Here is a 25,531-nt window from a genome sequence, read left to right on the forward strand (position 1 = left end):
AGTTGAAGTGCGCTGTGCACGCACGTTTCTGTACATTTGATATCTAGGAGCTTATTTAAAACACCAAGAAACGTGCACCACCACAATTAAACTTATTTCAAATGAAAACACTAAGAAACATGTATCTTCACACTATTGGTGGGATTTATTTTATGAAACATTTTAGTATAAAACAAGTTAAGTTTACTCACCTTTATCGTTTGAGGAGATGATTTTCAGAAAATGGCCGCTGCTGTCACATGATCTAACCGAATCTTAAAATGTTTAGTCAAATTGACTAATAACCAGATTCATGCGACTTTACTAAAAATTACTTGCTGTGTTTACTCATTATTTTAAGCAAACTGCAATCTCAATAAATGTTGTAACATTTATAGCAAGAAATTAAGTAATGTGCAAAACTTATTTTTTTGAGGAAAATCAGCCTATTTAATTGAGCCATATTTACTAGGGCCACGAATCATTTTTTACAGTGCAGTCACCATTACTTCGTTCCCACGTTCTCAATCGCGCTGTTCTGTTGTCAATAGACACACACGATGGTGCTGCCACCGACGTTTTGTTCTCTGTGCTCTCTGTAGCTGTGTCCCAATTCGGGGGCTGCGAAGGCTGCATTTTAAGACCGATTACGTCACAGCAGGGTGACTGAAGGCTGGTAAGGCTGTCCCGATTCAATGGTTGCTTCAAAAGCAGCCCCCAAAATGCGACCTTATATCCGCGGGGTTTTAAGGATATAACTGCTAATGTTGCGTGGCGACAGCAGCAGGACACAGCAGTGACGTTTCTGACTTTTTTAAACAAATACGGAGCCAGAAAATTTATATTTTATTTTAGAGAATATGACACGTTTATGTAGATTAAAACAGCCCAACAGTATATTAAATTAACCAACCTTAGAAATTTAAAACACAATAATGCACCAATAATGTTAATGAACAACATCATATATCATATTAAAACACTGAAATGGACCGTTTTTGTGAATTACATACTTTTATTTAACTAAAGTTTTGAATGATTATTAAAAAAATTCGAGCCGTTACAGGCGCGCAATGAATCTCGGGATAGCCGAGGCTGTGAAGGATACATTCGTTCTATCCTTAAAAACCCACGGAAATAAGGTGGAATTTGGGGCTGCATTTGAAGCAACCTTTGAATCGGGACAGCCTTACCAGCCTTCAGTCGTGCTGCTGTGATGCAGCCTTCAAAAGAACGCAGCCCCCCCCCCCAACAATTTATCCAACAAACCAATTTCTTAAAAGATTTTAAAATGGTCTGCCAGATTCCTGTGTATTTTGTAATATTGATACAGAAAATGTGGTTCATCTTTTTTTGACTGTATGTATACTAGGTTTTTTTGGATTGATGTAGAACATGTTTTTGAGTTATTATGTGGGGTAAAAATTAATATACAGAAAAGGATGTCATATTTTTCTATGAAGATAGTAAAATGTCCAAAAGCAATATTTTTATTTTAAATCTTATTATTTTATATGCAACATTTCACATCCACAAATGTAAATGGTCCGAAAGGAAACCAAATATTATCCAGTTTAAACTGGAGTTGAAATTTTATTTTGAAACACTTGAAGGACTTGCAAGTAGAAAAGCTGCCAAGACTATATGGACTTATACAGCGCTCTTAATTCCTCTTTTTAAGTTGATTGTATTGTTTCAGTATTTTTTGTTGTTGTTCCCTATTGTCATCTTTTATTTTATTTTATTACTGTTTTAATATATGGATATTACAATTGCGACTTCATATTACTTACTGTTATGTTATAAATACATATTATTGTAAAAAAAAAGAGAATGCAGCCCCCGAATTGGGACACAGCCAGTTTGTGTGTGCTGCTGCTACTAGCCTGCCACGACTCCTGATCCCACCCCCGGGGTCCTATGACTAGCTATTAGCTGCCTCAATTGTGCCTGTAGTAGTGGTAACCATAGTGATCAAATGCCACTGGTGGTTTCATGAGTTGGTGAACTGAAATAAATTGACTGCATAACTGCCACACAAGGCAACGAAGAGACAAAAAACAATCACCTCGTTTTTTCAAAAACCAAACAATTTAAGTATCCTATGCCTGTTGACTTTTCCCAGATGTGGCAGATCAGATTTGTTATTTATTTGTATAGCTAGTCTTGCACTTAGCAAACACAGCAAAACGTGGAGAGCATGACTATTAGGTGAGTGAACAGAGGCAAATAGCAAATTAACACAGTTAATTTTAGTGCAAACCATTAGCCCAAATGATGCAAAGTAACTACTTGAGCACTAGTTAAAGGCCAAATTATACAAAATAACTAGCTGAGATGAAATCATTTGCTAAGTAGCTTGGTCCCCCCAGTTAAAAAATCCCATCTGCGCCCCTGCTGACAAGCACCAAGTAAGTAGTTTGGCCATTTCTCATTTAAACATAATATTTAGTTGTCATGGTCCTGCCTTCTTGTTCAGGATTTTCTAGTCTTGTGGCAGGATCGTGACAGATCCCTTATGTTTAGTATGAGAAAGTTTGTTTATCATTGACATTTCATGTGCTTTCTCGTGTCTCGTCATTGGCCCCGCCCCTCTCGTTTCCCGTATTACTTCCCGGCCTGTATCACCCTCACCTGCAGTGCCTATTGTTATCATCCCTCGTTTGTGTTCCCTATAAGATGCCCTCATGTTTCATTGTCCTGTGCTCAGTCATTGTATTCAGTGTGCCACCGTTATGTATCCCAAGCCTGTCTAGTCGATGTACCTTGTTCCAGCCATGAGTAAATGTTTATCTAGTTTATGGCAGTTTAGATTAAGTGTTTTTGTTAGTCTAGTTAGTAGTTTATTGTTCCTGTTGAGGCTGTTATTTTGATTCCCCTTGTCTTTGTTATTTTACCCCAGCGTGGGTTTTTGTTTTGTGTTTATTGTTTAAATAAAGTCTTTGTTTACCCCTTCAACCCGACTGCCTGCATCTGGGTTCTTCCTTCCCGAAATCGGGACATTTAGTAACTTTCATCCAGCAATCTAGCAACAACCATACATCCTTTGTTAGAACAACTATACTTGCCAGTATATACCTTTTTTATTCTTTACTTTATTAATGTATGTTCAGTCATTTATTTTTTATTGTACTGTATTTATTTTATGAATTTAGTTTAGTAATTAAAGAAATGTAAACAAACAACAACAGAGAAAAATAAATAAAAACATGTCACATTTAAGAGTGTGTAAAGGGATAGTTCATCCAACAATGAAAATTCTCTCACCATAAATTTGTTCCAAACCTGTATACATTTCTTTGTTCTGCTGAACACAAAGCAAGATATTTGGAAGAATGTCAGTAACCAAACAGATATCATTCCCCATTGAATCCCAAGGTATTTATTTTCCCTACTGTGGAAGTAAATGGGGGATGAGATCTGTTTTGTTACTGACATTCTTCCAAATATTTTCTTTTGTGATCAACGGACAAAGACATTTATACAGGTTTGGAACAATCTGAGGGTGAGTAGATGATGAGAGAATTTTCATTTTGGGGTGAACTGTCCCTTTAAGTTTAGGTGCAATTCTCTGGTTGTCCTGCAGGCGACCTCATAACTCTATCTTCTTACGATGTACTCAGGGATTCACAATTACTCCAGAGCACGACAATTTTGTAGTGCTACTTAGAGAACACAAATGAAAGTGACACACCCACAGGTGTGCAGCTGAGAGTATTAATAGTTAGGAATGGAACTAATCCATCCCATTCCTCCACACACACAGGAGTTCTTTAAAACCTGCAAGGTAATACACAGTAATTTTGTCACATTTAATTCGATTACCTTCATTAAAAACAAAGAGTTATCGGTAAGATTAATTATAACAGTATAACCATTCTGCTATATGGACAAAATCCGAATTTTAATTTAACGTTTGTAGCCTACATTTTTTTACTTTTATTATTCATCGTTTTATTTAGATGATCTTCTTACTGTTATGCGTGGCTCTTTTGTGTACCACGGTTTACAGTGCGGACTCGTCAGTGGGTGAGTATCTGCATCATTTACTTCGGTATCACTTGAAAATACGGGTTCATGCTTAATAGATAGTTATGCAGGAACTGATAAGGAAGAGAGATTCATTAATCAGTAGTTCATAGCATAGTGATGTTTATGGTAAGTAACGGTTAGTTAGTTAATATGTAATAGTCATTATTAACCACTAAACGCTGCATGTCTAATACTGACGTATAGCCTACAATAACTATAGCCTACTAGATTTAAAATAAGTATTCATTAAACTTATTAACAGTAGCTAAAATAATTAAGCCACTAAATTGGGTATATATTATATTGTAGCTACTATTAATTTGAAGAAAATTGGTTTCACTGAAGTAATTATTTTATATTACCAAACTGAGGACTAAATTGTGCTCTATAAGATTATATTAACCATACATACAGTATTTCATATCAATTAAATAAATCTATTGATTTGCATTCTATTTTCTATTTTCATTCTATTTATTTAAAAGGAAAGGAAACTAATAAATACATACACCTATGTTAATCACTAATCACCGCACTAGCTAGCTACAGTATTATAAAGTGAACATTATAGTAACTTAATTACTCAGGTTTTTCCATGTCAGTTTTAAATAAGCTTTTTAAGTAATCAGAGTGTTAGCTGACACTTGCTAGAAAATTCTGTTTCAACACAGAATAAGTAACTTAATATTATTCTGTCTATAAACTAAAGGTGGATATTGTTTGTACATCTGTCTATAACAGACAGATATCTACAAATTTATCATCCAGCCATCCCTCATCTAACCATCCTAACATACGCATAGATGAGAAAATGCTGCAACCAAAAAAATCATAATTGTCAATTACTTTCTCTAATAATGTAATTTCAGTTGTTATTTAGATTAATGGAATTTATTTTGTTTTCACCTCATTGTCTTGTACATATTTTCACACATAGGGATTCATTGTAACACTGTCTTACAACTAACCCCGCTGTGTAAACATTTTTTCAAAGCCTAGTTAACAGTTGCTAGGTGTGGCTGACATGTTTCAATATGGTGCTATGTGACAGTGATTACGATATTATAAGGTTGGATTTGGTGACTTACACACCTAAACGAGAAATTGAAAAACACATATGATGAAGAAATGTACTTTCTTGCTTCCAAAACACACTTTGTCCAATATGAAAACCCATAAAAACTATTCAAAAATTCATAGATGATCGTGATCTTACATAAATTTTACCGCAGCGTAAATGATAAAAGCACAGTAAAGGCTAAGGGTAAGATTTTATATGTAACAGTCACAACAGTTTTTTTCAGTGATTATATTTGTTAATCCTGTCGTTTCACCCTGAACAGAATGGTGCTACGATAAACCAACTTGCGGTAAGTGTGTATTTATGTATGTATGCATGTATTTATTTATTTAATAACTCTTGTTAATTAACTTATGACTCCCTCATCTTCATTTGTAATAGATTCTACTACCTGGCCCAAAATTGCACCACAATATTGCAGTGGATCAAGGCAATCTCCCATTAACATAGTAACTTCAGAAGTTAAGGCAAATTCCAAACTTACCTCATTTACCTTTACTGGTTTTGATGACGACTCCACTCTCTTTTCAATTGGAAATACTGGTGACTCAGGTGAGCTTCACACTGGGAAATGTAATTGTCATAAGATTTGTTTTTTACTTTTTCAACTTTAACTGTTGTTTGACCATAAAAAAGATCTGAAAAGTTATGGTGTACTAAAACGCTTACGTTTGAAAACAACATTAGCCATTCACTTTTGAAACATTATAATACGATTTATGCTGTATTTTATATAGGACCTTAGGCCTTGAGTGTTTCAACAAACACAAAGATCAAAAACATTAAAATCAAAAGGTTTATTCCCTAGGATGTGCAAAAGAAATTGTACCAATGGATAAGTTTTATACACACATGGAATGAACTAGCCTATTACAAGCTGCACACATAAATAAAACACATTTAAACAAATAAAAAAAGTCATAATTAAACTAAATATTAGCCTACCACATGCACAAAAACAAATGCATGCTAAGTGAATTTGTCCACTGCATACATCATTGAGGTTTATTATTTCAGGTTTTATTTCAGAAAAGCAATCGTTAAATTTCCTGGTAAGAATGAAACTTCAAGGATTATATGTCTTAAGTGACTGCACTGTACGAGTGTTAAGTGCTTTTTTTGGGGTGGGGAGCACATGAAACAATTATGAACATTTGTAAAACCAGTTGTAGAACATGCTATTAAGTGCTTAACAACTAAACCAAGTGCGAAAATGTAGGACACCCCTTTATATATAGTGGTTTACATCCCTGCAGAGAAAAAAATATAGAAACCACCACTGAAAGAAAAATGGGATTTCCATGAAAATACAATTTTGTTGTATTGGTTTTCATCTGCCAGATAAAATATATATTACCACTGGAGACCATTATACTGTAGTTTCCATTAAAACCAATACCATTACCATTATAACTATTAATAAAGTGACTGTTTACCCAAATATTTAATTAGCTGTTTATTTACTCAACCCTAGGCTATCCAAGATGTAGGTCCATCTGTCAGTTTCAACCAAAATGCAAGTCCAGCGTCGCCTTGTTTCTAAAACATTTTGTAACCGAAATGCCATGAACAAATCAATTCTTGTCCTGGAAAAACAAACTGCATCCACAGTTCCCTAACTTTGTGGAATTTTTATGTAAGGAACGAGACCATGTTTGTCTTTGAAAAATGTTATGGCTTGCAAGCAGGTCAACTTGTCATACAGAGTGATAACCCACAAATCAGTCCACAGATGGGGACTTCCTCTTATCCATTATCAGTATAGGTTGGAATTTCCTCCTGCTTCTAAGGCCTTAGCCTTGCGTGTATTTGGGTAAGCACATATCTCTCTGAGCTCGTCACCTCCTAGACAAGGACAAAGTAGAGGAATATCTTCTGATGCTGTGATGCCCTAAAAGCTCTTGGGAACTGTTAGTGACTAATATAAATGCAAAAGCATATACACAAATATTTTTTTTATCTTTCCCTCACAACCAAAAACGCACTTCGTTAGTGATATTGTGGTCTAAAAACAAAATGACAAATGTTTCTTGAGCAAATCCTGTGCAGCACTGCCAACGACTTCCATAACCCGAACGAACAAAGTACATTGATGGGAGTGCCCTTTCTATCACTCTTGTTCTGGTTGATGTATGCACAGGCACATGAGAAATGCCAATGAAAGGAATAAGGCAACTGTGTTACATAACAAAGAACCATGCTCGAAAAAAAAAAACATTCCGAAACAAACCCTGATGAGTATATTTGGCACAGAAATACTCAGTCATATGTCCAACTCGTTTTTTGACACTTTGCCTATGTTTAGCATGAGAAACACTAGAAACAGTATAAGTAAGTCAGAATGCATGAGACAGCATTGAAGCCCCCCCTTTAAAGTCCCAGTGAAACGCCTTGGAATGCGCAGCATTATTTGATGTGTGGACGTAATTTCGACTGTGAAATTGACTCGACTGACAAAAGTGCAGAAAGCGCAAGACATATCGAGAGGCCCCAACCCCTTTTAAAATAACCAATAGCGTTTTGTTTGTGGCACAGTCAGCCTGGATCTAACTGCGTGATCTATTGAAAAGAATAGGAAGATCAGTGTTACCAGTGATGTGTCATCTGAAGCAGCTTGTTATTTACGTTGGTGATGTCATGATTCTGCCTCATCATGTCATGTCTTTCTTGGTCTAGTGGCAAGATCATGACAGAGCCTCATGTTTAGTGTAGAGAGAGACATGGCATTGTTTGTTTTGACATGTCATGCACTCTCTCTGGTCTCGTCTTTGTCCCCGCCCCCTCGTTTCCTCATTATTGATTGTTAATTATTTCATGCCCCACAGCTGTTCCCTCTTGATTCAATCCCTTATTTAATGCCCCGGTGTTTTAGGTCTTGTGCTGGATCATTTTGCTTTGTTTGTTCCTTGTCACCCTCCTGGTTTGTATGACTGTGTTAATCTAGTTTAGTTATTTGTAGTTAATGTCTAGTGTTGTATTTAGTCTTGTCTAGTTTAGTGTAATTAGTCTATGTTCCTGTTTACCCTTCATGTTTATACCCTTGTCCTTGCTTTACCCCTCGTGGGTTTTTTGTTTTGTATTTATATTAAATACGTTTTTTTGTTAACCCCTCACCAGCTGTCTGCGTCTGGGTCCTCTGCCTTGCAATCATTGTTCGTGACACTGGCTTTTGTCTTCTCATTTACTCATCAAGGCTGCGATGTCCGATCTCTTCCATAGAGCCTTAACATACAACATTCTGTGTAGACTTGAAACGAGTCAGATACGTTTTGTTTTCTCAGCAGATTTGCACATATGATCTGTGCTGTCGTGTCTCTGAACCTGAGGACACTCACGTGCAACCGCTCGCGTGACACTAACATTAAATTAAGACTTTAATGTTAATATTTACACTGTCTGGATAATCCCCTATCTCCCATATAGTGCATTATTCATCATTCACCATGTAGGACATAAATGTGTGAACAAGTGGCTAATATGAGGCGACGCTTCCGCAGCTCTAATAGTGAAGGGGGCGGGACTCCGATTTGATTGGACAAGAACTTTGACAAGAGGCTGAAGTGCAGCGTGATGTCATGGAATTTCTTCGAGCTTTTTTCGAGCACACGTGCCAGAGCGTCAGTTTTGAGCGCTTATATCATCTAAATGGGAATTTTGTCAGCGCGTAGGAGCATACTTATAGGAGGAGCTAACTTATTTTTAATAAAAGGAAAAAAACATTCATATTGATTTCACTGGGGATTTATTTATGTGACAGGAAGTCGATCAGCACTCCCGTCCTGCAGGTGGCGCTAAAATCACCAGAAGCTGGATTGCCAATTGTCATCTGCCAACAAACACTACATTTACATTTATTCATTTGGCAGACGCTTTTATCCAAAGCGACTTACAAGTAGGAGAGCATATAAACATTTTGTCAACACGCTAAACAGTACACGCTAAACAGTTAGTTTATAATGCAATACTACTAGGAAGATTAAAGCTGGAGTAAGCAAAGGAGAGAATGAACAACATTCTCCTTTTTTTAGACAGACAGACAAACAGTCATTGGTTAGTCAAATATATGCGGAACAGGTATGTTTTGAGCTGTTTTTTGAAAGTTGTGAAGGATGCTGCAGTTCAGGTGGAGGCTGGTAGTTCATTTCACCACAGGGGAACCGAATGAGTAAAAGTTTTTGCAAGAGATTTTGTGCTTCGCTGTGATGGAACAAACAGGCGTCGCTCATTTTCAGACCGAAGATGACGGGAGGGGATGTAGAGCCCTGAGTTAAGGTAAATGGGCGAATTTGCCGTTATCATTCTAAAGGCCAGTGTCCAAGATTTAAACTTGATGCGGGCTGGCAACTGGCAGCCAGTGAAGTGAAATCAAGAGGGGTGTTACATGGGTTCCTTTAGGCTGATTGAAAACTAGACGTGCAGCAGCATTCTGGATCATTTGGAAGGGCTTGACTGCATTGGTTGGAAGGCCGGCCATTAGAGAATTGCAGTAGTCCAGTCTTGATATGACCAGAGCTTGGACTAACAGCTGAGAGGCATGCTCCAACAGGAATGGCCTGATTTTCCTGATGTTGTAGAGCACATACCTGCAAGTTTGAGTGGTTGCTGCGATGTGGGAGGTAAATTTCAGCTGGTCATCGAACATCACCCCCAGGTTCCTCGCAGACTTGGTGGTAGGGCTGTAGTCAAGTCCACCATTGTCGAGTCCAAGACAAGTCCAAGACCAGGACTAGTCGAGACCGAGTCAAGTCCGAGTCCAAAGAGGTTCGAGTCCAAGTCAAGTCCAAGTCCAGAGAGGTTCGAGTCCAAGTCAAGACCGAGTCCAATTGAGACAGTCTTAGACAGAGACAGAAAAAAATCATGACTACAAGACCACATACTTAACTATTGATAATTTATGTGATGCAAGAGACAGCATATCTTCTATTCTAAGAAAATCATTTTCATTATTGTTTGTAATGATCGAAAAGCAGATAAAATAAGGTCATTTTATTTTTACTATATAGGTATAGCACTAAAATCACAAAGGCGAAGTGTAACTGTTTATTACTTTTTTAAGGAACTTTTTTATAAGCCCTCCTAACAGCAAGGTTGTGCAGCAGTGAACACTTTTGTGCGTGTGTGTACGTGCATGCGTGTGCGCGCCTGCCCATGCGTGCGTGTTCGATAGAGGAGCCGCTAGAAAGAGCAGAGGCTCCACGGCTTGTTTATAAGCACGTCGGTGCCCATCCTTAAATAACATGTTCATCACAATGACAATAAAAATACGATCAATTTTATCTTTAAGCCCTACTTTCTATCTTATCTTTAAGCCCTACTCAAACTGTCTAAAATACTCAAATGCAATGCTAACTCTGAAACATGGCATTAACTTACCTCTCTTTGTGATGCCTTTGCAGGTGTCTTACGAAATTGGATGTTGTCCCACATGTTTCGGGGGAAAGTTTTGTTGCAAAAAGTTTCCTTTTAAGCGCACTGTCGATACATTTATTATGGTTTGTAAAACCAATCTGTATTATGCCGCTGCTCGCTGACATCGTGCCTGATGAATGATTGATGCTGGTTCGCGCCGCGGACGAATCATTCATTCGAACCGGTTCTTTCTTTTTAGTGAACCGGTCGAACAAGTTCAGCTGAATCATTCCCGTTTAGCGTCTCCCGTAAACACTTAATATTATCCACAAATTAATTCAGTTATTCACTTTCTGGTGTGCATGACAGTCCCGCGGACTTGAACCAATATACCGGAGTTATTTAATTACAACAACAGCACACACTGAACTGAACTGCTGTGTGAAAAGAGAACTTATGAGCACGCGCAGCTCTCATTCTAGAGTCGAGAGTCGGCAACAGTTTTCGGATCATTAGTTTTCGGATCACAAGAATATTGCTCTATCAATGTTTTGTTTTGAAGGAGAAAATAAAACATATATCGCTGGACTCGGACGAGACCGACTAGAACATTTGCGAGACCAATGACCAAGTCCGAGACAAGTCCGAGTTCAAATACCAACGAGTCCAAGACAAGTCCGAGACCATAAAAAAACGTCTCGAGTCCGGACTCGAGTACTACAGCACTACTTGGTGGGTGTTATAGTTGAGGATCCGAGCTGAATGGTAAGGTGGTGTTCAATTGATGAGTGGGCCATTATAACCAGGAGTTCTGTCTTGGAGAGGTTGAGTTGTAGGTGATGCTCTTTCATCCAAGAAGAGATTTCCAGAAGGCAGCCAGAGACATGGGCAGAGATGGTGGTGTCATCTGGCTGAAATGAGAAATAAAGCTGCGTGTCATCTGCATAAAAATGGTATGAGAACCCATGTGCCTTAATTATTGGACCCAGGCAGGTGGTATATATAGAAAAGAGGAGAGGAGCAAGAACTGAGCCCTGAGGAACTCCAGTTGTCAGCTGGTAAGATCTGGATGTCTCGCCTCTCCAGGATACCTTAAAGGATCTGCCTGTGAGATAAGAGTCAAACCAGTTGAGTGCCGTTCCAGAGATGCCCAGTTTGGAGAGAGTGGACAGCAGGATCTGGTGGTTCACAGTGTCAAATGCAGCAGAGAGATCAAGCAGAATAAGAACAGATGACAAGGATTTAGCCCTTGCCTGCCATAGGTTTTTGACGACAGACAGGAGAGCGGTATCCCTAGAATGTCCTTTCTTGAAGCCAGATTTCTGACTGTCCAGAAGGTCGTGCTGTGAGAGATAGGCAGAGAGTTGGTTAAATACTACCCTTTCGAGTGCCTTGGAAAGGAAAGGCAGGAGTGATATTGGTCTGTAGTTGCTGACCACTGAGGGGTTGAGTGTTGGTTTCTTGAGTACAAGAAAAAGATCACGATCAGGACGTTTTGCAGAAGCTATAGATAACCACTAATAAATGTATTAATTATGTTCAGTTTATAATGATCGATTAACTTCACAAGGTGTCAATATGTCACCAGGAGCCGTGGGGATCACGCTTGTGTTGGATACAGTGGCGGCGCCAGGGATTTTTAATTGGTTACTTTGGGGTGGCACAGAAAATATCATCATGCACGCATTGTGGATGAGTGCCAAACATGACACTCATTAAACCTTAAAAAACTTGAAAAGTACTCTATAGGTGCCCAAATCATAATGATGTATCATGTGCGATTGCTACATTATTTTAATTAAAAAATATATATAGTCACCCTTATGTTGTTCAAAACTATTTGATCAAATAAAACTTCACTTTGAAGCCAAAATTCATAGCTCCCATTTCTGGGGGGAAAAGGGCCAGAAGATCATGTCAGTTATGTAGGCTATCGAATTTTATTTCAAGTGCAAGCAATAAAAATTGACAGTAGTAACTTACTACTAGTACAAACAACTTGCATAAAAACAGATAATAAGATAACTTAATGAATATCTCAAAACTCACAGATAAACTAGAGCCCTATTCGCACAGGATTATTATCTGGGGACCTCGTGTAATTTAGAAATGACTTCCCTACATCTGTATTTCATGTGGCGCATTCGCACGGGATAATTAAAGCCTGTGATTTTACTCAAATTTACGGACTTATTTCCCGGATATGATGGCAAGGCTTTGCGTATAGTTTGTATATAGTTGTATGGTGTATAATGATATATGACCGTACCTGTCAGCATTTGAGACCCGCGATCGATTTCCATGAGAAATATCAAAACGGGAGACTCCTGGCCAAAACAACAGTGTTGGCAGGTATGTATATGACCCAGCACCCGAAATAATATCAAAACACTTCAACACAGCCTCCATTATTCGCAAACAGTGGATAAACCTTGAAAAAGAATACATGAGCCTGCCAAATCACAGATATGGCGATTCGCATGGGACTAATATTATCACAGGGACTCTGTGTTCGTCAAAACATGTTAACGTTAGGTAATTTGCGGGGGAATTTTTACTTTACAAATTACAGACATGGCCGATTCACACGGGATTAAGAACACAACCAACCTCTGCAATTATTACAAATGACTAGATGTCACAAGGTAATAATCCCTTGAGAATAGGGCTTAGTTCTAACTCAGCTATTGTAAAGCTGTTTCCGACTTCTGTTACAAAGGACATTGATACAACTGCACTGAATTGAACTTATCTTTAAAAGAACTGAAAGAAATCAAAGTAATTATATTTTTCTGATTTTAATTACTCATCCGAAAATATGTGTTTCTGTGCTCACTGCTCAATCACTTGTAGTTGAGCCTTGCACTGAGGCGAGATAGCGCTTCACTCCTGTCTCTCTCCCCATTTTTTTGTGAATGCTGGAAACCCGCGCTATGGAAAATCAGTGCTTTCCGGGTAAGGTCACGCAACAAGAGTTTCACAGTCGGAATATTATCAGATAGATAGGATCACAGTTCTCCTACCTAGATCAACATCTGATAAATTATTTTTGTCATTTAAAAATGCTAACATGAGTGGGGTGGCCAGTGTGGTGGCAATGATTATGTCCGTGGTGGTCGCGGTCACCACTGGCCACCCCCTAGCTCCGCAACTGGTTGGATATGTGTGCTTTCAGAACTCTTAGAGATCCAGCACCCATTTACATCAGTGGTGATCCGTGACTCCTCTTCAGGGGGAAGCAGTAATGCGAAGCTCGGCAAAACATGTATTTAGCCCGTCATGTGTGTGGCGCATCATATCAAAATACGTGCCTGCTGCAGACGCGTCAAAAGGGTTTTTAATAAAAGAGTATTGCTAGATACTCGCTTAGTCTCATGTGTTATCAGAGTTAAGTGTTAACGCAGTGTCTTCTGAATGTGAGCATCTTTTTTATCATAAACCCTTTCGACGCGTCTGCAGCAGGCACATATTTTGACATGATGCGAGATTGCACATAGGTTCAAGTAAACACGTATTTTGAATTCCTGCTTCCCCTGAAGAGGAGGCACCGATCGCCACTGGTGTACATCCATTATATGCAGAGGGCTGCGGATTTACCTAAATATCGCCTTTATTGTTCTACTCAAGAAAAAATATCACCTACATCCCAGATAGCCTGGGAGTGAGTCAATGAACAAATTTTTGGGTGAACTATCGCTTTAAATCCATTGCATTTCTGAGATGGTTTCTATTGTGTTTTGAGCACAGTTATATTGTTGTTGTTTTCAGCAGGGATAAGAGGAATACTGCAACAAAGTAAATTCTAGGGTGACAGTAACATGAGAAATGCTGCAATACAAAGTTTTCACATTTTTATTCTCCTCCGTTTTCAAAGAAAACAAAAGTAAAGAGGTCACAAGAACTTATGACTTAGTGTGGTTGACCTTTTAAGTAATATCTTTATTGCCTTTTTAGTCGTAGTCAGCCTGGATGGTGATACAATGAAAGTGGAAGGGGGTGACCTACCAGGCGCATACACCAGTGTACAATTCCATCTCCACTGGGGTAAGGGTAGCTCTGTGAATGGCTCTGAGCACACTGTGGATGGCAAGCGATACCCAATGGAGGTATGAATAGGAAAAGTATCATGTGATATATTTCAGTGAATAATAGATTCTTCCTTGTTTTTAACTCGAATCCTTTTTCTTAGTTGCACATTGTGAGTGTCCATTCAAAGTACAATGGCAGTGCAAAAGCTGCGATAGACGCTCATGACCCCAAAGGATTGGCTGTCCTGGGCTTCTTTATTGAGGTGAGCAATGTTATTCCACAAGAAGGCAGATTCATAATCACCAAAACAAATTTGCTTGGTAATTTATATGCAGTTGTGCATATATTTCGTGAACTGAATGTAGCTTTTTAACCATTAGGGATCCAATTTAACAAGCAAATCAAAAGGCTGGGAGATCCTAACATCATTTTTGCCAAACATTACCAATTCAAGTAAGCAAATGGTTTTGTCTACTGTAAGAATGGTCTTTTCTGTGCTTCTACTAATGAAAATTTGTGTGTGTATGTACAGTGAGGGAAATAATTACAAACCCGATTCCAAAAAAGTTGGGACACTGTACAAATTGTGAATAAAAAAGGAATGCAATAATTTACGAATCTCATAAACTTATATTTTATTCACAATAGAATATAGATAACATATCAAATGTTGAAAGTGAGACATTTTGAAATGTCATGCCAAATATTGGCTCATTTTGGATTTCATGAGAGCTACACATTCCAAAAAAGTTGGGACAGGTAGCAATAAGAGGCCGGAAAAGTTAAATGTACATATAAGGAACAGCTGGAGGACCAATTTGCAACTTATTAGGTCAATTGGCAACATGATTGGGTATAAAAAGAGCCTCTCAGAGTGGCAGTGTCTCTCAGAAGTCAAGATGGGCAGAGGATCACCAATTCCCCCAATGCTGCGGCGAAAAATAGTGGAGCAATATCAGAAAGGAGTTTCTCAGAGAAAAATTGCAAAGAGTTTGAAGTTATCATCATCTACAGTGCATAATATCATCCAAAGATTCAGAGAATCTGGAACAATCTCTGTGCGTAAGGGTCAAGGCCGGAAAACCATACTGGATGCCCGTGATCTTCGGGCCCTTAGACGGCACTGCATCACATACAGGAATGCTACTGTAATGGAAATCACAACATGGGCTCAGGAATACTTCCAGAAAACATTGTCGGTGAACACAATCCACCGTGCCATTCGCCGTTGCCGGCTAAAACTCTATAGGTCAAAAAAGAAGCCATATCTAAACATGATCCAGAAGCGCAGGCGTTTTCTCTGGGCCAAGGCTCATTTAAAATGGACTGTGGCAAAGTGGAAAACTGTTCTGTGGTCAGACGAATCAAAATTTGAAGTTCTTTTTGGAAAACTGGGACGCCATGTCATCCGGACTAAAGAGGACAAGGACAACCCAAGTTGTTATCAGCGCTCAGTTCAGAAGCCTGCATCTCTGATGGTATGGGGTTGCATGAGTGCGTGTGGCATGGGCAGCTTACACATCTGGAAAGGCACCATCAATGCTGAAAGGTATATCCAAGTTCTAGAACAACATATGCTCCCATCCAGACGTCGTCTCTTTCAGGGAAGACCTTGCATTTTCCAACATGACAATGCCAGACCACATACTGCATCAATTACAACATCATGGCTGCGTAGAAGAAGGATCCGGGTACTGAAATGGCCAGCCTGCAGTCCAGATCTTTCACCCATAGAAAACATTTGGCGCATCATAAAGAGGAAGATGCGACAAAGAAGACCTAAGACAGTCGAGCAACTAGAAGCCTGTATTAGACAAGAATGGGACAACATTCCTATTCCTAAACTTGAGCAACTTGTCTCCTCAGTCCCCAGACGTTTGCAGACTGTTATAAAAAGAAGAGGGGATGCCACACAGTGGTAAACATGGCCTTGTCCCAACTTTTTTGAGATGTGTTGATGCCATGAAATTTAAAATCAACTTATTTTTCCCTTAAAATGATACATTCTCTCAGTTTAAACATTTGATATGTCATCTATGTTGTATTCTGAATAAAATATTGAAATTTGAAACTTCCACATCATTGCATTCTGTTTTTATTCACAATTTGTACAGTGTCCCAACTTTTTTGGAATCGGGTTTGTATTTGATCCCCTGCTGATTTTGTAAGTTTGCCTGTGTTACGGTCGTGAAAGGACTCAGATGCAGGTAGAGTTGAACAGAGTTTATTCCAAAACAAAACAAGCAAAAAGGTAATTCTAATCAAACATAAGGCAACCGGGTACTCTTGGCCGCAACACCAACAAAAGAAAACCACTGTTCACAGTCCAGTAGGGTGAGAAAAACGCCGGTATCCACAAGGGAAAACAAGAGACAAGAGCCGCACAGGAAAACAGTCTAAAACCGGCTCTCTTAGTTATCGCCTCCCTGGGTAGAGACGCGGAGATTAAATCCTGCCTTGTGAACAGTAGTAGAGAACAAAGCATTAGTACAATGCACAATGCTCGCAACAAACAAATGCATCCTCACACCAGTTTCATACCGCACGCGTAAGCAGAGCGTAGGCGGAGCGGCAGCAGTGCGTAGTGAGAGCGTTAGCAGCGCGTGCTCATTGTCCTTTAATACCGGCAGCGTATGCACCGCGCTGCCTGGGTAACTGTTACCGCAGTACAACAATGCATTTTCACATTACGTTATTTACATACATCAATGAGCAAAATATCTTCCAGAACTTCATCAAAGCGCTTTTAAGTAGATTGCATAACTATGATTTGTTATATCCGCCTGTTTCATGCTCTTTTAGATCTGTGTAGTACAAGTTATAAATAAAAACCCATCTTGCTTTGAAGGATACGAAGTCACTTAAGGGTTAACTCACCACAGGAGAGAGTGACTGACTTGTGATGCGATCGCTTTTCTCTCACACATACGCAATATAAGCATATAACACGATGTCTATGTAGTTTTATCTGTTTTTTCAGAAGGTTATGATGACAGTGGGTTTCAGACAGTACACTGACAGCTTAATGCGATCGTTTCCCACTCCTTCATTTGCAAAATAAACATAACATCTAAGATATACTTGTATTATAAATCCTTTAAATGTGCTGTTGTGGTTTTGGCCAAAAAAACTCCTGGCAAAAGTCTTTTTGAAACTCATGGCGACTGTTAAAAACACATTAGACACCACTTACCTGCTTTAAAGGTAAAAGTGTTACTTTTCCTGTCAATCCATGTGGATTTTGTCCGTAAAGAATGCACCGTCGCTTTAATTGAGCGTCAGTTTACGCGCCGCTTCTGCTCCGCGAGCACGCGCTGCTTACGCGTGCGGTATGAATGCTCTCATCTGTTAACATGTGCGCCGAAAAAAATACGCTCTGCTTACGCATGCGGTGTGAAACGGGTGTCAGGCTGAGAACAGGGACAGCAGTGGCTAAAATAGAGGGGAAAATAAATGGGGAACAGGTGTGAGTAATTAACGCCGCTGAGTAGCTGAATGGGGAACCAGGCGGGAGAGAAGTGAAGGGGAAAAACAATCCAACAGTAAAACAAAAATAAATAAATAAAAAAACTAAAGGGCAGTGCCTGACAGCCTGCTTACAAAGAAATGAAGGGTCTATAATTTTAATGGTAGGTTGATTTTAACTGCTAGAGCCAAAATATTAAAAGAAATCAGGGGAAAAAATGTTATATTAAGGTTATAAATTGATTTGCATTTCAGTCAGTGAAATACAGTGGCTTGCAAAAGTATTCATCCCCCTTCATTTTATTCACATTTTGTTATGCTGCTGCCTTATCTTAAACTACTTTAGATGATTATTTTTTTTACATTAATCTACACTCCATGCACAATAATGACAAAACAAAAAACTGATTTTTGACAGCTTTGCAAATTTATTAAAAATAAAAAACAAAAATAAGTACATTGCATAAGTATTCATACCCTTTTCTGCGACACTTGAAATTTAGCTCAGAAGCATTAGTTTTGCTTGTTGATGTTTATACACTTCGAGTGGAGTTAACCTGTGCCAAATTCAATTTAATAAGTATGATTTGGAGCGTCACATACCTCTCTATAAAGGGTGCAACAGCTGAAAATGCATATCAAAGTAAAAACCAAGACATGAGGTCAAAGAACTGCCAGTAGAGCTTTGAGACAGGATTGTATCAAGGCACAGATCTGGGGAAGACTTCTGAAAAAAATCTGCTGTATTGAAGGTTCACAGAAGCATGTAGCCTCCATTTATCCTCAATGAAAGAGGTTTGGAACCACCAGATCTCTTACTTGAGTTGACCTCCTGTCCAAACTGAGCCATCGATGTAGAAGGGTCTTGGTTAGAGCGGTGACCAAGAAGCTGATGATTACTCTGGTTGAGCTCCATGATCATATATGGAGATGGGAGAAACTTACAGAAGGACAAACATCACTGCAACACTCCACCAATCTGGGCTTTATGGCTTAGTGGACAGACTCAAGCCTTTGCTCAGTAAAGACACATGGAAACTTGAAATATGCAAAAACGTACTTCAACGAATCTTTCAAACTGTCAGAAACAAGATATTCTGGTCTGATGAATCTCAGATTCATGCATCATGTCTGGAGAAAAACAAGCACTGCTCAACACCTGTACAATACCTTCTTAACAGTAAAGTGTAGTGGAAACAGCATCATGATGTGGGGGTGTTTTTCAGCTTCAGGGACTGTACACAAAATACGAAGATAATGATCATGAAAACCTAGCCCAGAACATTCAGAACCTCGGACAGGGCAGAAGGTTCATTCTACAACATAACAATGATCCTAAGCACACAACTAAAACAATGCAAGAGTGGCTTATGGACAACTCTGTCTATGTCCTTGAGTGGCCCAGCTAGTGCTTGAACCCAACTGAACATCTCTGTAGAAACCTGAAAATGTTTGTCTACTGATGATCTCCATCCAACCTGACAGAGTTTGAAAGGATCTGAGGAGAAGAATGACAGAAAATTGCCAAATGCAGATGTGTAAAGCTTTTCACATCGTACCCAAAAAGATTTGAGTCTGTAAAGGCGCTATAACCATTTTCTGAGTTGAGGGCATGAATACTTATGCAATGTACTAATTTTTTTTTTTTTTTTAATAAATTTGCAAAGCTGTCAAAAATCAGTTTTTCGTTTTGTCATTATTGTGCATGGAGTGTAGATTAATGTAAAAAAAATATTTCAAGTAGTTTAAGATAAGGCAGCAGCATAACAAAATGTGAATAAAATGAAGGGGGATGAATACTTTTGCAAGCCACTGTAAGTATTTGATCCCCTACCAACTAGCAAGAATTCTGGCTCCACAGATTGGTTATGTGCCTATATGGACCACAGATTAGTCCTGTTACTTTAAGAAAGTACTCCTAAGTCAGCTTGTTATGTATATAAAAGATGCCTGCCAACAGAATCTGTATCTTCCATTTCAACCTCTCCACCACCATGGTCAAGACCAAATAGGTTTCAAAGGATGTCAGGGACAAGATTGTAGACCTGCACAAACCTTGAATAGGCTACAGACAGAAGCTTGGTGAGAAGGAGACAACTGTTGGTGTGATTATTTGGAAATAGAAGAAATACTAAATAACTATCAATTGCCCTTGGTCTGGAGCTCCCTGCAAGATTTCTGTCATGATTGGTGAGGAAGAACCCAATTGCAGGACAGCATGGCAGTGAAGGGGTTAACAGAAACGTTTATTTACAAGACAAAAAGAGACAAAGCAAAACACCCACGAGGGGGATAACAGAAAACAAACTGGATAATATACAAGAACATGGGCGTAAATAGACTAAACACTAGACTCACAAAAACTTTGACAAGGATAAAACTAAACTAACACTTACTACAACAAATGATAACAGGAACAAGAGACACGGGAGAAAACGAGGAACATCAGCAAACACAGAAGCACAGGAACAAGGAACGTAGGACACGAGAACAACCACATACAATGCACGAGAACAAGACAAAGAAACAAGAGGGTATTTAAAGGAAAGACAAACAAGGGATAACGAGCAAGGGCAGGTGAGGAACATAAGACACAAGTGGGAGACAATACAGGAAACGAGAGGGGCAGGGCCACAGACAAGACACTAGAAAACACATGGGAAGTAAAAAAACAAACATCTCATGGGTTCTCACATAAAACAAGGGATCCTGCCGTGATTCTGCTACAAGATCAAAAAAGACATGACCAGATGGGCAGAATCACGACAATTTCCCCAATGGAGTAAAGATGATCATGAGAAAGGTTAAAGATCAGCCCAGAACCACACGGAAGAAGCTTGTTAATGATTTCAAGACAGTTGGGACCACAGTTAGCAAGAAAACCATTGGTAACAAGCTATGCCACAATAAACTGAAATCCTGAAGCACCTGCAAGGTCCTCCTCCCCAAGAAGGCCCTCCTGGCTCATCTGAAGTTTGACAATGAACATCAAGATGATTCAGAAAGGGTTTGGAGAAAGTGCTGTGAGACCAAAATTAACTCCTGTTTTTGGAGGGAGAGAAATGCTATGACCCCAAGAAAAATCCCTACAAAGAAGCACAGTGTTGGAAACATTATGCTTTAGGGCTTTTTCTCTGCTACGGGTACAGGATGACTTCACCGCATTGAGGGGCTGAGGGACGGGCCCATGTACCGTAAAATCTTGGACCCTCCTCCCCTTAACTAGGTCACTGAAGATAGGTTGTGGATGTGCCTTTAACAAGACATAGACCCAAAACATATTGCCAAGAAATCCAAAGAGTGGCTTAAGGAGAAGCACATTAAATGTCCTAGCCAGTCTCTAGACCCTAGTCCTATAGAAAATCTGTGAAGGAGGCTAAAACTCCAATTTGCTGAGCGACAGCCAAGAAACCTTAAAGATTTACAGAGGAGTGGACTAAAATGTATCCTGTCAAATGTGCAGACCTGGTGACCAACTATCAGAAATGTTTTAACTCTGTGCTTGCCAACAAGGGTTTCTCCACCAACTACAAAGTTATGTTTTGCTCGGTGATCAAATACTTATTTCACTGACTGAAATGCAAATCAATTTATAACCTTTATATAACATTTTTTCCCCTGATTTTTAAAAATATTTTGTCTCTATCAGTTAAAATAAACCTACCATAAAAATTATAGACCCTTCATTTCTTTGTAAGCAGGCAAACTTATAAAATCAGCAGGGGATCAAATAATTATTTCCCTCACTGTATGTATGTATGTTTGTATGTAATGATAACCTTTCATCATCAATATAATTTATAAAACATAAATTGATCAGTGGTTTCTCACACTTGCTGAATATTTAGGTGCTACAACATCAGACATCATAAATAAAACCACAATGAATAGTCTGCTTGAAGGGGTGGACAGGACTAAGTATTACCGCTATGAAGGCTCCCTAACCACGCCCAGATGTAACGAAATAGTGATCTGGACAGTGTTTAAAGACACTATCAAAGTCAATCATGAGTTGGTAAGTCAAAGAAAATCTATAGAAAGAGGTAATTATGATCACATAAAAATCATATAATTATATGAGAATGTTGCAGTCCTTGTCTCTGAAATAAGACACTGAAGTTCTTTTAACTTTCTGCACAGATTCGCCTCTTCAGCACAACAGTACAATTCAAAGACACAAGCACAAAAATTGCCAATAATTTCAGAGGTGTTCAAAACATGAATGGTAGAATTGTGACATCACAGGTGGCTTCAGCAACATCTTCATCTGTAATCGTATTCACTTTCTACATTTTGCCGATATTTCCCTTTATTTGCTGGCTGTAAATACTTTGGATTGGCCAGTAGAGTAAAAAAAGATGCACACTTCCTTATGATCTGTTTTTATTTTATCATGTGTGATGAGCATGTGTATGGTTAAAATTCATCAAATATAAAATAAAATATATTAACTTTGAAATATCTTAATGTTATGATTTGGAAAAACAAAACTGAAGTTATTGGTTGATGATACTTGAATGAGCCTATTTCTGCTTTATGTGTTTACCCATCTTAAACACACAATCTGTTATAAACAGTATGATAACATGAGGATAGGAAATCATTGTTGACATGCTGAACAGCTGAAATCATAAAGTCTGCTCATTATGTACTGTACTCAGCTTAATTCTGTATTCAGATGTAAACAGCATGTATACTGTATTCATCTGAATAAATGTTTAATATTTAACATTAGAATCAAAATCTATCACGTATCTAAATAAATAAATGAAATGCTGTTTAATAACAAAATTAATTACATTTGTGTACGCGTGTATGTATGTATGTATGCATGCATGTATCTTATCATCACCACATTAAAGGGATAGTTTACCTATGAAAATGTAGTCATTTTTACTTTCTTTTTCTTGTTTAAAAAAACCCCAAACTGAACATTTTAAGAAAACATTCTCCTAGTACATGTCTTTATCATGGCAGTGTACAATATACAGTAGCTCTCTCATCTCACAAGGAAACTGATGTTATTAGCTTTTCAAAATGGTCTGAAGACAAACAAATGGGTTTACCTGAGTACCTGTGACATTTCTTTCTGTGTTGGTTCACAAATGTAATGATGGTCATTTAAGCAGTATAAGAGGCATCAGAGTTGATGGTGGTATAGTATACAACACTTTAAAAATCATAGGAAATACGTACCTCTGTACACTTTTGCAGCGCCACAAAAAACACGTACCATCAGGTACATATTGCTACAGTTTTGAGACACAAAAGTCCACTGCAGGCGCTAAAGAGAACTGTATTGGTCCGCTAGAGAATGCGCGTCAGTGTCACAATTTGCCTCTAAAACGATTTTATAAATAGGCTACTTATTATTTGTACTTCAATAGATCATTTAGAGCACCTAATCCCAGTCCTACCCTAACCTAAAACTGCCCACGTCCCAACCAAATAAACACGCAACAAGGAAATAGAAGTCAGACAGGGGTATTTATTGTAAACACTGACCAAAACAGTATAAAGGCATTACAAACAGGTTGTGTTGCGTTTCAAGTCTTCTAAAGCCGTACGGTATTGTTGTGTGAACACAACATGCACCCAGTCGTGTTTTATTAACATGTATGCTCAAGGTTAGCGTGTGACACAATCGGAACAGGACAGCCAATGCCGTTTCAAAACGTAAGCTAGCCTAATGACTAGGGATGAAACAATATTATCAATATAATGGTAACAAAATAACAAAATTGTCTCAATATTATCGTGGTCACATGACTGTATGAAATGATAGGTATTCCGGGCCTTTAACATTTGACCTATCTCATACTATACCTCATACCTCAAAGCAACAATTATGATTAGAGAACAAAGAAAAGAGGACAGGATATGACATGGTTAATTTGTACATCATTGCGATGTTCAATAACTGTTTATTAAACACTTATGGCTATTTTAGCAAGTCTTCATTTGTCTTTTTAAATATCGCAATAAATATTGTACCGCAGACATTACACCAAAGTATTATCGCACCGTGAAATTTTGATATTGTTACATCCCTAGTAATAACACAACCAGTCACAAGTGACATGATCTCAGTCACTCAGGTTACCGTGTCCTGCCTGTGTGTGTTCTGTTGTGTGTCGTGCTCGTGGCACCTCTGTTTTGACAGCTCGCCATGTGCTCGTTGTCTGCGTCACTCACCCCGCCCCGTGTCTCCCTTTTGGTATTTCTTCACTCACCGTCTTCGCACACTTTCACCTGTAGCGTATTCCCCTTGATTAGCGCCCGTTCATCTATTATCTCTCCCGTCTGTTGTCACTTATCCTTAGTTTCCTATTTATTTCCCTTTGTTCTCCTGTCCTGTGTCAGACCATGCTTGTTGTTTTGCCAGCTCTGACTGCCCAGTTCTAGCGAGTCTAGTGCTGTCCTTAGTCCTGTACCTCGTCTTAGCCTTGCCGAGTTTTGCTCCTCGAAGCTTGCTTATTTTTTGCTTCTTGTCTGCCCCAGTTTCTGTTATTTTTTTGCTCTCTACCCCGCAGCAGTTATTGGCCGCCCGGACCTCGATTCTCACAGCATCTGAGCTCTCGCCAGTTCGCCAGTTCAGCAGCTTCTCCCTGACGGGTGCAACTTCTCTCTACTGGAATCTTACGGGTCAATTAATTCCTCGAGGACTGTTTTGCTGCCATTGGTGTCTTGGACTTGCTTAGCTCTTGCCTCACTGCTTTCAATAACGACCCTGTTAACCCCGCATCTGAGTCTGCCCGTCTGTGTGCGTCATGACACACTACAGCCAATGCCATTTCACTGTCAACGCCAACGTAGCGGTTCACACACCGTTCACATTCCCATGCCCGTCGGTGCCGCATCAAGATGAAAATATTTCAACTTTTCAGAATGCCGCACGTGCACCGCAAGTCATGTGACAAGATTTAACCCACCAATATACTGTATATATTAAGCTCAGTGAAGATGGAGACACTGATGATCACAGCATAAATAAATCTAGTAGCAGAGTTATTGCATGTTATGGTTGCTTAGCAACGACAGACACCAGGAGAGCTCAATCTCATAGGCGCTTTGGAAAAAAAGGAGAAAGCAGTGCGGCTCCCCTTTTCCGCACGGTTTTAGATGCGAAATGTGAATCGCCCCTTATACAGCAGTTCGACGGCACAAGTTTATAGATCAATCAGAATCCGTGATGATACTGGTGGAATATCTCATGGCTCTCAGCCAATCAGATTCGAGAACCAGAAAGAACTGTTGTATAATAATAATATAATATGGTGTTGTACTTGTGATACAGGGTTGCAATATGTGTACCTGATGGTACCTATTTTGTGGTGCTGCAAAAAGGTGTAGAGGCACGTATTTCCTGTGAGACCAGGTTGTTAAAATCATGGGGAAATTTAAGAAAATCATTGGGGTGCTCTTTGGTTCAAATAAAACAAATCAAATCTCTTAAGCTATGTAAGGGCTACCTCTGTATTCAGAAAGAAAGAAACTCAAGGAAATTACAATCTTTCTGAATAAACAGTTTAACCATTTTTTGTACAGGAAGACAATGGGACAGAATCAGATCAGAAAGAGCTTTATTGCCAAGTA

General features: G+C 38.9%; 1 protein-coding gene across 1 annotated transcript; it reads left to right on the plus strand.

The window, feature by feature from the left end:
* Positions 1–3,676: 3,676 nt before the first annotated feature.
* LOC130568941 (carbonic anhydrase 4-like) lies at positions 3,677–22,795 on the plus strand. The gene is made up of 9 exons (XM_057358200.1): positions 3,677–3,766; positions 3,942–4,008; positions 5,355–5,381; positions 5,474–5,644; positions 14,396–14,547; positions 14,631–14,732; positions 14,851–14,923; positions 21,784–21,950; positions 22,076–22,795. The coding sequence occupies exons 1-9, from the start codon at positions 3,710–3,712 to the stop codon at positions 22,259–22,261; spliced, it is 1,002 nt and encodes a 333-aa protein (XP_057214183.1). The 5' UTR covers positions 3,677–3,709; the 3' UTR covers positions 22,262–22,795.
* Positions 22,796–25,531: the final 2,736 nt, after the last annotated feature.

This window comes from Triplophysa rosa, linkage group LG18 (assembly GCF_024868665.1).
Source record: "Triplophysa rosa linkage group LG18, Trosa_1v2, whole genome shotgun sequence".
Lineage (NCBI taxonomy): Eukaryota > Metazoa > Chordata > Actinopteri > Cypriniformes > Nemacheilidae > Triplophysa > Triplophysa rosa.

Coding starts and splice junctions, on each gene's coding strand:
- LOC130568941 (XM_057358200.1), top strand. CDS start 3,710: ATGGAACTAATCCATCCCATTCCTCCACACACACAGGAGTTCTTTAAA. Junction 5,382..5,473: donor CTACGATAAACCAACTTGCG/GTAAGTGTGTAT, acceptor CATTTGTAATAG/ATTCTACTACCTGGCCCAAA. Junction 5,645..14,395: donor TGGAAATACTGGTGACTCAG/GTGAGCTTCACA, acceptor TTGCCTTTTTAG/TCGTAGTCAGCCTGGATGGT.